Consider the following 15,865-nt stretch of genomic DNA (forward strand, 5'->3'; position numbering starts at 1 on the left):
CACTCTTTCCTGCTGGGAGGGCTCTCATATTTTCTGGGGACCCCAAGACCTCCTAACCCCCACCCCCCAGAATGAAGAAGAACAATCCTACTCACCACATGATCATGATCACTAACTTCATTACAATCTCATTCAAGATGCTGAAGAATTCCACCATCAGCTTGGCCTGCTCGCCCATCTTCCCCATGGCGATGCCGAAAGCAATGAAAAACCCTATCAGACCTGTTGGGTAAATCACATTGCACAGAAGGACACAACATTATTAAGTCTGTGTTGCTTCTTGCATGCCCTTTACCATCCCCGATGTATGGAGCCACATGCTCATGCCTGCGACCCACCCTGTGAATGAGGCACGAAAAGACAAAAGAGTTAGATGTCAAAAGCGTCATACCTTCCCCCAATAATGATGGCTTCCCTCAACACTCTACCTGAGCCAATTGAACTATCCGCAGTGTTAGCTCCTTAAAGAGAATGAATTCATTTTCATTCCAAATTAAAAAGTACTCTCTACTTTCTCCTCCTCACTTATGGCATAATGTGTAAGCAGATTTTATTAGTCCATAGATTAATTGAAAAAAAAAATGATTTGTTGGGACTTGGGGATTAGCATGCAAACTTTGGAGCCAATATGAGAATAGCAGAGACCAATTAGCCAATAAAGCCTCTGCTAGGGTCATGTCTATATTGGTTTGGTGTTATCCCAAATTAATGCATGGCTGATATGTTTCACTCTAGGAAAATCCTAAACAAAACATTCCTTTTCTATGGCTACTGTCTAACATAAGAAGGAAGAAAAATGTTGAGAAATCAAATGGAAAGCAAAGAGAAATCCAAAACAGTTGGGAAACCCCAAATGACCTAGTTTGTTGGGTTTAAGCTGTTAGTTATTAATTCATCATAATTTTTTTTCATGGTCAAAATGATAAGAATGCTTTGTAAAATTGTATTTTTTTTCCGGATCTTAAAGACAGAATTTAGACTTTGTTATTTCCTAGCCCCTCAGCCCTTCTCCCTTCACTTGATATCTATCAGTTGACTTACATCTAAGCCCAGTCCCACTCCAGCGTCTGGCGTCAATCTTAACACCCCCACCAGAGGATTTGAGGAGCTCCATCCCCGTCTCTTAATGTTAGCATCAAATTGCAGTAAGGCCTGGACCAACTCCTACACTCAACCTTGGGTCTTATTTCTGTGTTAGTTTTTGCCTCATTCCCTATGCCTGAGTTTTTAGTGCTAGGAACCTACCCTACACACTAGTTCCTTTAAGGCCTGGCTTTTTTCTCCTCACCAACCGCCTGTCTGGCCTGGAGTCTCACTCAGATCGCCCTGGGATGAGGTGCACTACATGGCTAACAAACGTCCCCATGACTGCCTGGGGACTGTCTGGATTTCTGACTGCCAATCACCATGTGCCCACCAATCCCCCTCCTGGCCCAGTATTGCTCCTCTTGGGGCTCCATTTCTGACAACTTGCAAGGACTATAAATCAATGTTGCTGTCCCCTTGGCTACAGGATCTTGCTGCCCACCTGACTTTCCTCTCTGATGTGCAGTATGGGCCAGCCTCTCTCTCCTCTCTCTTCCCCCTCTTCCCCACCCCTAACCTGTGCCAGTTTGGCAGGCCCAATTTCCAGTCCCTCCCTCTGAGAGCCAGTTTCCTATGGTGTCCAGTTATTGATAAAGTCTTGAGCTATATCAGGGAAATTGTAATACAATCCGATCATCTGATCCTTAGAGAGGAATTCTTTCTCTGAAACTCTGATTTTACCCTTTCCCTAGACACCAAATCCACTTACCACCCCACACCAAGCACATATCAAGCCAGATTACTCAGCTGCCCTTCACTGGACCCTCTCTGTCTTCAGCAAAAAGAATCCAGTACTTGCACTCGGGGTTGTTAATCCTCCACATTTAGTATTTCCCCTTTTCAGCTCTTGGCCAAGAAGATTGACAAAGTGACTTACAAGGGAGTTACTGGCCATGAAGGCAACGGCTCAATGAGAATTAGATCCAGGAGAGGGTGGCCTAACTCAGCAGCAATGTATGAGATCAAATCCAGGCTATCCTCAAGCCCTTCTCTTGAGCCCATGGAGAGGAGTTTGTGAGGTGCATGTAATCTGAACATTCTGGCCAAGAGCAGTAGCTACTATTACTTGGTTAATCTCATTTGGAAAATTTAAGAGAAAAATGAGCAAGATCTCAAAGTCCCAAAGAACTGGAATTAAAAAGTTCCCCTTGCAGCGTCAGCTGAAACTGGCCGTATCCATGAGAGAGGGCTGTTTATAGGAGTGATCAGTGGGCCATGGTGTGGCCGAGCAGCCTAAGGCACTGGATTAAAGGAGCATTCTCCCACAGGCCATTTAAGCAGTTGGGATCCGTGTGCAGCCCAGAAGTGCTCTGGAGGTTTTCTGGGAAAGAAATGAATCTTTTAAAAAGTGTGAGTCCAGAGCCAGGGTTTTATCTTTATTTATTGCAATGCTTGATCCTTGGGACTTTCCAAAGCCAAAAACAAAACACAAAGAAATTCACCATCTCCGCCTTTGGAAAACATGGAAAGAACCGTTATTTCAGCTGCGATTTGTAAATGGGAAGTTTCTCAGCAGCCTAACGGCCCTTGGCTTCCCAGAGCCTTGAAGGGCAGTCGAAAGCCCTGTCCAGCTCGTTATTTCCCTCTGGAAACACTGACTCACTGGACTCACGCTGGAACAGTGGTATTTCACTTGAACAGAGCCCTCTCAGACTTGGTCACTGGGATTGAGAGAGTAGTGAGTTGTGTTGAAACTCCCCAGTAGTCAAAGGTTGCGTGACTTCCCAGAATCCACTGAGACTCTGGAAAAGACCTTGAAAGTTTCCTGAATGATTCACTCCAAAGCCCTGGAATTACTCGTGGCTTCAACTTCCTCCAGGAAGACTGTGGAACCATGTTGACCACTGGGTTGGGGAAAGCAAGGGTAGTTGGGAAGGTACTAACATAGTCACAGCTATCTGGGCAGTGGGAGACATGAGTTACTCAGGGGTGGATGCTGAGGACATTTGCAAACCCTCCTTCTCAGAGGACTCTTCCACTCTCTCCTCTCTCCTTCCTCCTTTTTCTCACACTGATGTCAACAGTGTTTGTTTATCTTCCATTGCTTGGCAACCAAGTCAGCTTATCACCACCCTCAGTCCCACTTACTCAACACTTACCCAACCTGCTTCCTGCCAGGCCAAAAAAAAAAAAAAAAAAAAAAGAAAAAAAGGAAAAGAAAAAAAAATCCCTACTGAAATTTCTGTTTTTCAGTAGCTGGACAATCCTACCTCTTCTCCCCCCACCTCTTCAGACCATTCTGGATAAATAGGAGTAGGGTTATCAAATTTAAAATAAACAAACAGGTTACCTAGTTAAAATTTGAATTTCAGATAAACAATACATAAAAAAATTAATTGATTTTAGAGAAAGAGGAAGGGAGAGGGAGAGAGAGAGAAACATTGACCCACTGCCTCCTGCACGCCCCCTACTGGGGATTGAGTCAGCAACCTAGGCATGTGCCCTGACTGGGGATATACAACAACCTTCTGGGGCATGGGACACATTCAACCAACTGAGCAACACTGGCCAAGGCAAAAAAAAAAAATTTTTTTTAAAATATCAGTATGTCCCATGTAATATTTGGGCCATTCACTAAAAAAAATATTTGTTGTTTATCTGAAATTCACATTTAACTGGGCATTCTGTATTTTATCTGACAAGCCTACTAAAGAGACGAGGGTATTCAATCTCCTAGATGGCCAAGTGGAAGGACAACTGAGCTCTCCCTAAACAACTCTCCCTCAAATCCTTAGAAGTCTTGCTTGCATGGATCAACATACTTCCGCCACCCAGATTCCCCATTTTCCCCAGTTTGTGGCCAATGTCCCTCTTTCTTGTCTTGGAGACATCATTCTAATAGTGGATGGGACTGGAGTCACTCATTATTAGTAACTCTCTCCTCTGTGGAGGGTGTTTCCTTATTGAATTGGTTCCTCAGCTCACCTTTAATAATGAGAGTAGCTCACAAGAATGAAGCCCGGGGCATGTACAATTGTGTTCTACATGCACAATCTCATTGAACCTTCATAATGATCTGCCCATCCCATCCCCACTTTACCAATGAAGCTCGAGAAGCGAGGCAACTGCGTACGGTCAGGCAACCAGTGAGTGGTCCATAAGGGACCCAAACCCAGTCTGTCCAACTACAGAGCCCAAGAACCTCTAGGATGGAATACGAAGAAGGCTCCGGGCTAGGGGAAAGGGCTCATTAGAATTCCAGAAAGTTAAACAAGATAGTCTCCTTTTGATAAACTTCTCTTGACACCAACACTTTGTATTCCTGATAGCACTGCATTTGTTTATAGACTGTGAGAGCTAGGGTGGGACATCCCCCATGCCTAGCACAGTACTGATATACAAGGGCAACTCAAACAAAAATGCTTAAGAAATGAAAGAATTGGATGTGTAACTGCATGAAATGGAGAGTCAGAGAAAGTGACTTGCCCACACCACACAGAAAGTCAGGGATCATATCCAGTGCGTGTTTATCCTGTGTCTTTCCCCATCCCTGACCTCTACTCATCATGCCCCCTCCTGGTACTGCGGCTGCCCATCTCCCTCTTCCTAATCCCTCTGCTCTTAGCCCCAGTGGTCCTCCAACCACCCTCCGGCTCCACCTAGCGGACAGCAGAGTCATTGGCTTCCTGAGGAGGGAGAGAGGGATGCTGGGCTGCTGAGATGCAGGAGAGGCTGGCCATTGTCTCTGAGGCAGGGATGCCTTCCCCAGGGAGATGAATACCAGGTTGCCTACCTAAGACATTCATGCCGTCCTTGAACTCCAGACCCTTCTTGATAACCACCTTCATTTCCTCTGGTGCCTCTGTCGCAGTCTGGGTCAGCAGGGAGACGACAGAGGTGGTGACATTGCTCTCCTCTTCTGACTCAGGCGCCTCCAGGACTTTCTTCGTCACCGTTTGAATCTAACGGAATGAAAGAGAAAAACACAGAAAGATGAGGTTTGGTATAAAAGGTTACCAGAAGCCTGGCTGCTTATGTGTTTTTAAGTTCCCCGTTAGGTTAAAAAACAATTAGGAAGTACCAAAACAAGGTTATGAAAATTAGGGAACATTTTATATTTGTGTTTAACAGAGTTTTGTTTTGTTTTTTTTATACACATACTAGAGGCCCGATGCACGAAATTCACACAGGGGGCTAGGTCCTTGCAGCCCCTTGCAGTCTTGGCCGGCCCTCGTAGTCCTGGCTTCTTTTGGAAGGTCGCCCGGAAGGACATCCGGAAGGTCATTCGGCTGTTCGGTCTAATTAGCATATTAGCTCTTTATTATATAGGATGGTGAGATATGACTGTCCTCGTCACATGATAATTACAGGGCTTATAACACACATTGGTACCATGCTACAGACAGAAGGCTTTCGTGATGGGACATGAGCTTCAAGTGTGTGTCTGGGGGTGGGGGTGGGGAGTCTGCTTCTTTTATTCTGGGGATTGTAGCTCTGTCCCTCAGCACAAGGTCAAATGTCCCACACAGATATTCTTCATAACTGTGAGGCCCTGTTGGATGACCCTCCCAAGTCCCTCATGAGGGAACCTGGTCGAGAAGAGGAGGGCAGGGTCTTGGCGGGAGGTAGACCAGCACCACGTGATCTGCCTGTTCAGCTCCTTCCTGCCTGGCTCCCGTGGGACAAAGTCTGCACAGACCAACTCGTGTGGGTCCGCCCAGGGCCAGGCTCTGCTGGGATCTCCATCTGGGTGCCAGATGTGCCAGCCGCCAGCAGCCACCACAGCAGGGGTGTTGGCCTGTATTTCAGATCCAGATGTAAGGTGGGGAGACATCTGCTCTTTCTAGCTAGTGATGCCCAGCCTTACTCGGTGTCCCCAAGCATCTCTGTGCAAATGGCCTCCCAAGAACCTCTCATGCGATTCCTCGATGTCTGTGGCAGCCGTCCTATTTTTAAAGGTGCCAGGCACCCTGCGTGCTGAGTGCTGTGAAAACCCACATGTGAGCCCAGAGAAACACTACCGCCGGGAGCATTAAAATAGAACTCATGCGGGGTCCTAGAATGTCAGCACGGGCATGTAGAAGGCAACAGATGGCTGAACCCTGAATAGATATGGAAAAGGAAGCATGGAGAACTCAAGTGACTTCTCTGATGTCAGAGAGTTATTGGCAAAGCTGGGACTTGAACTCAGATGGCCTGACCACCACTGAGTTCTTTCCACCGCATGTGCTACATGATAAACGCTATGGCCCAACCCTGCTGCAGCTGGACCCAAGGCTAGGCAATGCTTGTCTGAGCATTGATCTGAAATAGGAGAGAACCAAGCACAGGGTTCTCCGAAGCGTGGCAGGGTGCTCTCTGCCAGCCTGGCCACATGCTCTTGCTCAGGGAGGGAGAAAGCCCAGGCTGAGTGTGTGATGTGGGGAACAGGTAGGTGTAGGCCCCTTGGTCTGGGCAGTGTTGGCATGAAGAGAGAATTCAGGATTGCCCAGCTGGTGTGGCTCAGTGGTTGAGCATCGACCTATGAACCAGAAGGTCATGGTTCAATTCCTGGTCAGGGCACATGCCCAGGTTGTGGGTTTGAATCCCCAGGAGGAGGTACGCAGGAGACTGCCGATCAATAATTCTCTAGCATTGATGCTTCTATCTTTCCCTCTCCCTTCCTCTCTGAAATCAATAAATGCATTTTTTTTAAAAAAGACAGAACTCCTTGAGCATCCATGACCAACAGAGCCATGCTCCCAGGAACAAAAGGGCCACAGGAGCCAACTGCAGACCTATCCTGAGATACTAAAGCAACAAGGCTTGAGTTCAAAGCAAGTGACTTCATCTTCTAAGCAGCTGGCTCAGCACATTACACAGAGAGAGTGCCAGTAAGCACCCCTTCCTTAGCCTGTTTCCATCCGCTCCCCACCCGGCTTCCCCAGCCGGGAATGGCTCCTGTTAGTATAGCTCCTTGTTATAAGTGGCACCAAAGTGGCATCCGGAGTCGGAGGACCTATCCCAACCCAGAGTAATGGAGGCTCAGCCGTGGTTGGCAATTGCATTTTGGGGGCAGCTGGGAATACGGGCTTTTCCTCCAAGTGACCTATATCCTAAGGCCATTCTTCTGAGATTCCCTGGAAATGGCTGGAGGAAGCTTCTTGCTTCTAGTTTAGTTTCCACTGGAGCTGATGGGAACTGAAGTGCATTCCAACCTGAACTGGCCTTGGGGCCAGACAGCAGGCTGGTGAGTGGGCACCAGGCAGCTATTTCAGCGGTTCCACTCAGCAGAATCATCTGTTTTTAAGAATCACAGTTTTAAAAATAGATGTGCCTATTGGCAGTTGGTAGAAGTATACATCGCTGCAAACTTTTGTAGGGCCGTTTTGCAACACCCAGCAAATTCAAAATATAAAATTCTTTGGCAGGACATTTTCATTTCTAGGAATTTATCCTTTAGAAATACTATGCCATCATGACAAAAGGGAGCAGGTGAGAGAGAGAGGGGGGAAGAGAAAGAGGGAGATAGAGAATGCTAAAACATTTTTAAATGAAAAAGCAAAAGCAATATGTATAATGCAGTAGCACTTGGGTGGAATTAAATTTTAAACATTAGCCCTGGCCAGTGTGGCTCAATAACAGAGCATCGGCCCAAGAACCGAAGGGTCTTAGATTTGATTTCTGGCCAAGGTCAAGGGCACGTACCTTGACTGCAGACTCATTTCCCACCCTGTCCAGGGTGGGTGAGGGAGGTAACCAATCGATGTGTCTCTCTCACATAGATGTTTCTTTCTCTGTCTCTCTGTCTCTCTCTCTCCCTCTCCCTCCTTCCCACGCTCTCTAAAAATCAATGGGAAAATATCATTTATGAGGATTAATTTAAAAGAAATTATACACACATGCATTTTACACATACACACACAAACTCAACATGAGTAGCTCCATGGAAGGGAAGTGAAGACTTGAATTTTTACTTTATTTACGTCTACACAATTTAAACTTTTCACAATTCTCATGTGTTACTTCCACAGTTTAAAAAACACCCCATTCCTAGGTTTTGATTCCTTTAAGCATATGCATTTTTTAAACACACCGCATGTGGGTTGGCTATACTGCCAAGATCATGAACCAGTGGGAACTCTAAAGGGTTGTGGGCAAAGGTGATAAAAATGTGCCCTTGGATGATGCAGAGGCAGGAACAAAAAAGAAAGAAAGGCAAAAAAAGGAGAAGTGGTATTGTGAGGTAAAAAAAAAAGGGGGGGGCAGGGAGGTTAAAAAATCCACGTGACTCCAACCCCCAAATCCTGCCCCAGATCACCTCACACACCCCTAAAACAGAGATAATTAAATGCTAAGAAAATCACTCTCCAGATTTGATTCATTAAAACAGATTCTCAGTTAGCACCTGTGTTACTGGGCTTGTGGAGAGGCGAGAACATCAGAACTTGGGCGTTACCTGTTGAAAACAGGCTTGGACAAGATTTTCCGGGAAGAGATTTCGAATAAGGTCCAGAAAGGCATCCAGGCTGGATACTTCGTCGTTCTTCTTCCCAGGCCCCAGCTGCTTCTTAAGTTTGGGGTTCCCTGGGTGGATAGCCAAGACCAAGATGACGCCCAGGACCGCAGCGATGATGGTGGTGGACATGTAATACACCATGGCTCTCGTACCCAGGCGCCCACTGGCTTTAGCATCCAGGCCTGACAACCCTGGATTGGAAAGAAACCCAGAAGGATTAATTCTGTGATGTTTCTGATAACTACCCATCTCTGCATACCTAGAACTTGGCTTCCTATTCAAATGCATCGATGCTAAGTTAAACCTCTTTCTACTAGCTGGCTGGTCAACCCCACAGTTTGCAATTCCGTTTTGCAAGGATGTGTTTGACAGAACTGGGGAGAGCTGGAGACCTCTGGTCCAGTGTGTAAACACTGGCTGGTGACTACTTTTTATCCATCTGCAATGTGGAGTTCAAGTTGAATCAATTCAAGTTTTAATTCTGAGATGATGTCCTTCCCACTGATTTGGTGTCAAAATATCCTTTCTTGTATGAAGACATGGTGCTGGTGCATGCTAGTTTTTTACTTGCTTTCTTTGTTGTTGTTGCTTTTAATGTCCTCACGTGGTAAAATAAGAAGCTGGTAGCCCTATGTCAAGCCTCAACATTTTTTGCTATGTTACTGGTCACTGAAATGGAGCCTGGAATACTGATGTAGCACAGCCCTCTTCCAGTCTTGACTTTGCGTAGGGATCGAAGGACACATGCATAAGCCACCCCCAAAAGAGGGGTGCTTCATCTCTACTGGGTTTGGCTCTGTGATTGTTGGAGGAAATCCCAGCCAGTCACAAAAATTCCAGCCTTCATGGGTATTTTCCAATTGTTTCTTTAGTTTTTCTACTTCTCAGTTTCAGTTCCTGCTTTTACAACACAGAGAGTGCACCCATTTTTGGAGTGGGGAGGAAGTCATTGGTATTAACTTTTTTGGGTTAAGCCGACCCACCTATGACCCACTTCTCCTTACAACCTACAGTCTAATTCTAGTTAATGGAAGCTAGAGATCCTCACCAGGTTGGCCAGCGTACAATCTGTTAAATAGGCATGGAGAACATTTTGTCTGTTTTGGAAAGGAGCATTTAAGGTGAAAGCACAGCTTCACTCAATCTGGGCTGAAAGAAATGATAAGATTTTCTGGAAACCCAATCCCAGCATTTCCAGTTACGGGGCTCACTGGTCGACCAGCTATGTGACTGTAGAACAGCCTGGCTTAGCCTCAGAATCTCTTGGAATGACCAGAGCTACACTTTCTTCACAAGATGGACAGTCCAGAGGGACGACTCTCTTAAGGCCACCCAGCCTGTTGGCACCTAAATATAGACCAAAGCCCAGTCTCACCCTTCACTCAGCACTTAGTCTCTAAACTATAACAATATATGTACTGTTCTAGGAATATCATTTGGTAAGAAGGAGAGTACCCATATAAGTCCACGGAGAGAAAAAGATTCTTTCATAATTTTTTTCAGCCAAAACAAGTGACCATGATATACATAAGGATAACTTTCTTCTGAAAAAGTCAAACAGCTTTTATATCTAGTATTTCATTTATTTTAATACTTGTTTCCCTCTACACACAATTAAGTAGTAAAGAAATGTTTCCTTTCCTATTTATTACCTTTATCAGTTTCTGAACAAACTATAATCTAGAAAATGAGAAAAGTATACGTTAAAAATTGAAAGCACTACAGAGACCATCATTTTTAACACAAGGCTGTTTGCTTTTTATCATTTGTTGCTGGACAGATGGATGGACTGACCAATAGACGGCAAACTTATTTTAGGGTTGATTGTCCCCCATTTTAGAGACAGGAAAACAAAGGCTCTAAAGTGAAATGACATAGATGATCACATTCATCCCTTCAAGTAAATTGATATTCAATGGTCAACCCAAAAGCCAGAGCAAGAGTAGGACCCACTTGGCCAGGCACCAAAGAAGGACTTACCTGTGATTAAACTGGAGATGATTAGAGGGAGAATGAGCATTTTTAGCATCCTCATGAGTATATCCCCTGGGAAGGCTATTAACATAACCACATCAGGGTGGATAGGAGATGCCAAGCGGAGAAGCCCTCCACATACTGCCCCCAGGATGACACCTATAAGGAAGGGGGGAAATCTGGATTTATTATTGTTTTTTACTCTAGTCAAATAAATAGCTTTAAGAACTTGTTTCAGTGACATTCACCTTTCTCATACTTCTCTATTATCAGATGAAGAATAGCATGCAACAAAAATACCACTAGATAAGTGAAGCAGATGTTGACTAGTAGGAGAATATTTTGTATCTCCAGCTATTCTAAAAGGCAGCTCTGGGAGAGTCAAGGAGAGCGTTCTCAAGGCTTTATGGGAAGTATGTCATGGCAACTAGACTCCAACTTTTTTTGAGGCCATCATCCACGTGTAGAGTCAGAGATTGTCAGTAGAAACAATCCAAGTGCCAAATATTGCTTCTCCTTTTAGCCCAGGCCTGGCCACATGGCATGGAGTTTAATGTATTCCTTTTTTAACTGGATACCTGGTAAAAGGAGCATTTGGTTGACTAAGCTGATGTGTTTCCTTTTTTCTTCTAATTCCTTTAATTGCCAATAATTTCCCCGTGGCTTATCCTCGAGACTTTTGTCCTTGACTTCTATAGCCTCTTATATAATTGTTGGACTTGCTGATCTTATGGGAGATCAAGGAGCGTCTCTAAAAAGGTATCATCTGGGAGGAAACAATTGGGGCAGAGATGCTGGCAGGAGCCTTTCGTTTTGCATATTCAGGGATTCCACAAGAAGAGCTTCAGATCTCTTCAGACAGGCGGCCAACATAAACAGTCCTTGTGCCAACCACCATCGGGTCATAGCACCACAGGCTGGGAGGGAGGGAGGGAGTTCCAGGATCTTTGGCCAATCGTGTTAACCCCTGGCATGCAAAGGGAGGGACATGGCCCAAAGCCTGATCTTTGCTTCTTCTCCAGGTGAAAACTGTACTTCTTCAAGACCTATGATGAATGACTTGTGTTTTTGTGGAGGGTAACCCTTGGAAAACCCTACAAGGCCTGCGGTTTCCTTTTATTGAGTGAACTGAGCTATGGCAAACTCCCACTCAAGATGACTGACTCAAAGCAGGAGCCATGGAATGAAGGGTGTGCGTCTGTGTGTGGGGGTGGAGAGGTGAGCTGTTCATTGCTTCTGCGTGCTGCCTAAGCCAGAGCTAAAGAACAAGGGAGGGATCAGGAAAGGAAATGGTGTGGTTGTCATTACAAGAAACTGCAATTTACCACATTTTCAAAAAACCCTGGTTGAAAACCTAATGCCAAAATGATATTAACAGTCACACATGAAAAAACAACTATGGCGTGGGTGAGGCCTGAAGCAGGGGAATAAGACTTTTGAGACAGAGCAGAAGCAGATTGAAGCATCAGACAAGCCTTCCCCACGCTGGCCTCATTAGCTAATGTGCTGAACTAACGTAAGTCAGTAAAATGTTTGGAGAAGGTTAGATTTTGGATGCCGTCTTAGTGGTCGCCTTTGTCTTGATGTGGGTATTTCTCTCAATGCAGTTCACTGACCACCTGCTTTGGAATCCTGGTTTGTTAAGATACAGAGTCCAGGACTTACTTCAGGTGGCCCAAAGCCAAGTCTCCCCAAGTAGGTGTCCCTGGGGACCTGCATGCCGCCACACTCAGGGGCAGTGTCTATGCATACTGAGATCTGAGGACCACTAGGCTCCCTAAGAGCAAACACGTGGTTAGCGCAGGTGAGGGGGACGGTGACAGCACTGAGGCCTGGGCAAACGGGGCCTTTGCAGAGCAGTCAGAGGGCTGGCTGCAGGAGCCAGCTTCCCCACGGAGCCAGGAGAGAGCCAGAGAAGAGGGGCCAGTGGGGAGGCGCCTGCCACCTACCCAACACCGTCAGAGTGAGCAGCAGGTTCTTCCCCAGCTTGCTGCACAGCCGCAGCCCCAGGTTCCGGTGCTTGGGCGGCTCCTCCGAGCTGAGGTGGCTGTGGGGCATCCGCACTTCGACCTGCTTGGGCATGTTGTTGGCACTACAACAGAAATGAAGGCTGTGGTTAGGGACCGCTGGGCACCTCCCCTATCCCGTCGGAGGGGCACAGCTAGGAGGAGGAGTAACGGCCTCCCCCAGGCACACCTGGGAATCTGGAAACATTGGCAAGAAAATAAAAACAAAAGAAGCAACTCAGGGTACCCTGAATTCCAGTTCACCAATAAGCAAGACACTAGGTTCCACCGAATAGCTACTTGACAGGTGCTTTTGTCCCTATTACCTTGGATCATCACAGCAAAGAAAAGAAAGGCCAGAAAAAAAAATATATATGTATATAATTCTTAGAGAGAAAGAGAAAGGGAGAGAGAGAAACATCGATGTGAGAGTATAACATCAATTGGTTGCCTCCTGCATGCCCCCTACCAGGGATCAAGCCCGTAACCCAGACATGTGCCCTGATGTGGAATCCAACCAGCAACCTTCCGGTGCCTGGGACAACGCCCAACCAACTGAGCCACACCGGCCAGGGCAAGATGGGGGTTTTCTAAGAACTGCCCATCCTGTAACTCTCAGGGGCAAGTGTCCCTGTCCCATTTGACAGAAAGTCACTTGCCCAGGGTCATAGCCTAAAAGAAATGGAGAGCAAACCCAGATATGTCCTTGGCAGGAACACAGAAGTGAAGGCCACGGTTAGAGACCGCTGGGCAGAAGGAACGAGCTCTAAAACATGAAGCTCCGAAGTGCATAGAGACACAGCCTAAGTCTCGCTAAATTAAAATGCCTCTGAGCTCAAGCCTTCCCCGTCCCGGACACAGAGAAGTCATCCATGATGGTAGCCCAAGTTTTTTCTCTCACAAAAGATGGCTTATCCAGTTTTAAAAAAATTTAATCCTTTGTGGTTTTTAAAAGATCACTCAAATGACCAGGGCTCTGCTAAGCTTCCCAAGAGTCAATACCACTCAACGGCAAAGAAGGGTGGTCGGAAGAAGCATGTGATCACCTCCGTCCCTGGATGCAGCCCAGCCCTTTTCCAGCTAAACCCCAGTGAGCCCAGGCTGTGCTGGAGTCTGCCATGGAGCCCTTGCCAGGAGAACACGCATGCTGCCTCTTCCCCCAGCTCTGTCATTTCCCTGGCCAATGAGATTTAAGCTTGAGGATTGGCATACGGAGGCCACATTTTTACTTTGACGACTTGGGACACTTTTGTTAGCTGCCATCTTGCAATCACCATCATTTGATAAAAGAAAGAATAGTCTTTAACACCTAGAAAGACAGGCTGAAGGCTTTGGATACATGACAGAGCCTTGCAATCACTGGTTATAATGGAGATAGCATGGGTTTTACCATCACAGAACCTGGGTTTCAGATCCGGACTCCATTATCTGCTAGCTGTGCGCTGTGTAGAAACAAGGGCTTGCTGCCAACCTTGTGGAAACAAACATGATTGTGTATGGCAGAGGCCTGGCACGTGACACAGGTAGCTCCTTTCTCCAGAGAATATGAAGAAGAGACACATAATACTACTGAAGTTCATGACAACGGTGACATTTAACTCAGGGATCTACCCAGGTGCACCACCATTCCAATAAGACACCACACTTAGCTTCTAGTCTCAGAGTTAAGGCCAGGGGCCCAAATATAACTATATACTTACTTTTACATGACAGGCTGCTTAATATATTTGCTAACAAAATGCTTTAAAATTTGGAATAATGTCGCATGGTCTGGTAGAATACCCAGATGAAATTATTAGTCAAAATATAAGCTTCTTACTGTTCCCTCAATGCCCTAATTTTCTACTCATTTAGTTAGTTTTTGTGCAACCTCTGACTTTCTAACATATGTGTGTGCTAATGATCACTCAGACCATTTAAAGAAGAAAATAGGACACGGCTGCTCACAGCAAGCAGATGAGGTCCTTTCTGAGCAGCGAGCAAAAATACCACTTCCTCTCAGCACCCAGTGAAACACACAGGAAAGTTCTTGTTACAACACAGCAGGGAGAAATGATCAAAATGGTCTTTTCAACGTGGCTAGACCATATTTTGATGTTTGCATTGGGATCTTTTAATACATTTAAACATTTTTCCAGCCAGTAATCTGAAGCTCTAAACCAGAAAATTGGCAATAAAGAATAGCGGTCATATGCGTTCGGAAATGGTGACTATTCCATTAGCCAGCCCTTGTTTAAACCCTGTGAGCCCTTCGAGGGTGTCATCCCACCTTCTGCTTCCATGGAATCCCTCCTGCCATTGCAGCTAGAATCAGACCAATAAGTACTTAAAGCAAACATTCTGGCAAGATCCATCTGATGCAATGAGAGTGTCAAGCATCAAAACAGCCACGTCGAATTGAAAACATGCACATGTTAGGTTAACATACACACCCAACCCAGCAATGTGGTTGGATGCCTATTGCACACAGTTCTTAGCTGCACAAAACTGCTGCGTGTTTAATGGCATGTTTCTTAGGCCATGACAAAATGTCCCCGAAGCCCTGAATCAAAACAGCCACATCAAAGTGGCAACATCAAAATGCTAAAACCCACAAGTATTTATTGAGAGAGTTAAACAAATGCTCCAGGCCGATCGGAGCTGCTAACTTCTGCAAATAGAAATATAATTTTTAAAGTACATCAAGGCTCCAGCTTGCATCTGGGGACACAGGGAGCCCCCTGAGAACTCTCTGGAAAGGTTTGATACCAGTCTAAGTGATCACTGCATCCCCAGAGCCCCTGAACTGGGGAAGATGATAGAATATAATGCCACATAACATTATATAATAGATGCAATATAGAGATGCATCTAAGCCTTATATATCTTCAGAAGAACAGATATAGTTTTTAAAAGGAGATTACACACATACAGAGCTATTTGATTGCTGGCTAGTGAATATGCATAGCAACAATGGCAATAAGGAGGATAACGGTATTTATTGCGTACTCTGCGTCAGACACTCTACTCGGTAATGAGTAAGGGGCAATCTTGCTCTTAAGGAGAGACAGAAAGTGCATTGCACCTTACTGGTCTGCTTCACATATGGGCCACGATAAAGGTCTGCCCAGGATGCTACGGAAAATGGTAAGAACGGTACCTAACCTAGCTGTAGAGAAGAGGAAGAGTGTTCTAGAATGGTCTCCAGGAGCGGCTGATGCTGAGTTGGATCTTAAAGCATGGATTGGATTTAAATGTCTACATCCTCCACCAAGCTGTGGACTCTGGGAGGACAGGACTGTGATCTTTAACACCTGGTACCAAGTGCTTGATAAATGTTTGCTCAAAGCAAATAAGATCCGGGAAGCAGCTATGAAGGACA

At 45.7% G+C, this 15,865-nt stretch overlaps 1 protein-coding gene across 1 annotated transcript in view; it reads right to left on the reverse strand.

The window, feature by feature from the left end:
* Positions 1 to 15,865, reverse strand: part of SLC1A2 (solute carrier family 1 member 2) — a 106,740-nt gene that overhangs the window by 41,888 nt on the left and 48,987 nt on the right. The window contains exons 2-6 of the mRNA XM_070427789.1: positions 12,448 to 12,590; positions 10,505 to 10,657; positions 8,465 to 8,715; positions 4,820 to 4,988; positions 96 to 222 (exon numbers count right to left, since the gene is read on the reverse strand). Coding sequence (XP_070283890.1) covers positions 96 to 222; positions 4,820 to 4,988; positions 8,465 to 8,715; positions 10,505 to 10,657; positions 12,448 to 12,580 — 833 coding nt within the window. The 5' untranslated portion in view covers positions 12,581 to 12,590. The remainder of the gene's footprint in view (positions 1 to 95; positions 223 to 4,819; positions 4,989 to 8,464; positions 8,716 to 10,504; positions 10,658 to 12,447; positions 12,591 to 15,865) is intronic.

Source organism: Myotis yumanensis, unplaced genomic scaffold (assembly GCF_028538775.1).
Source record: "Myotis yumanensis isolate MYYU_CA2020_CCGP unplaced genomic scaffold, mMyoYum1.0.hap1 SCAF_10, whole genome shotgun sequence".
Lineage (NCBI taxonomy): Eukaryota > Metazoa > Chordata > Mammalia > Chiroptera > Vespertilionidae > Myotis > Myotis yumanensis.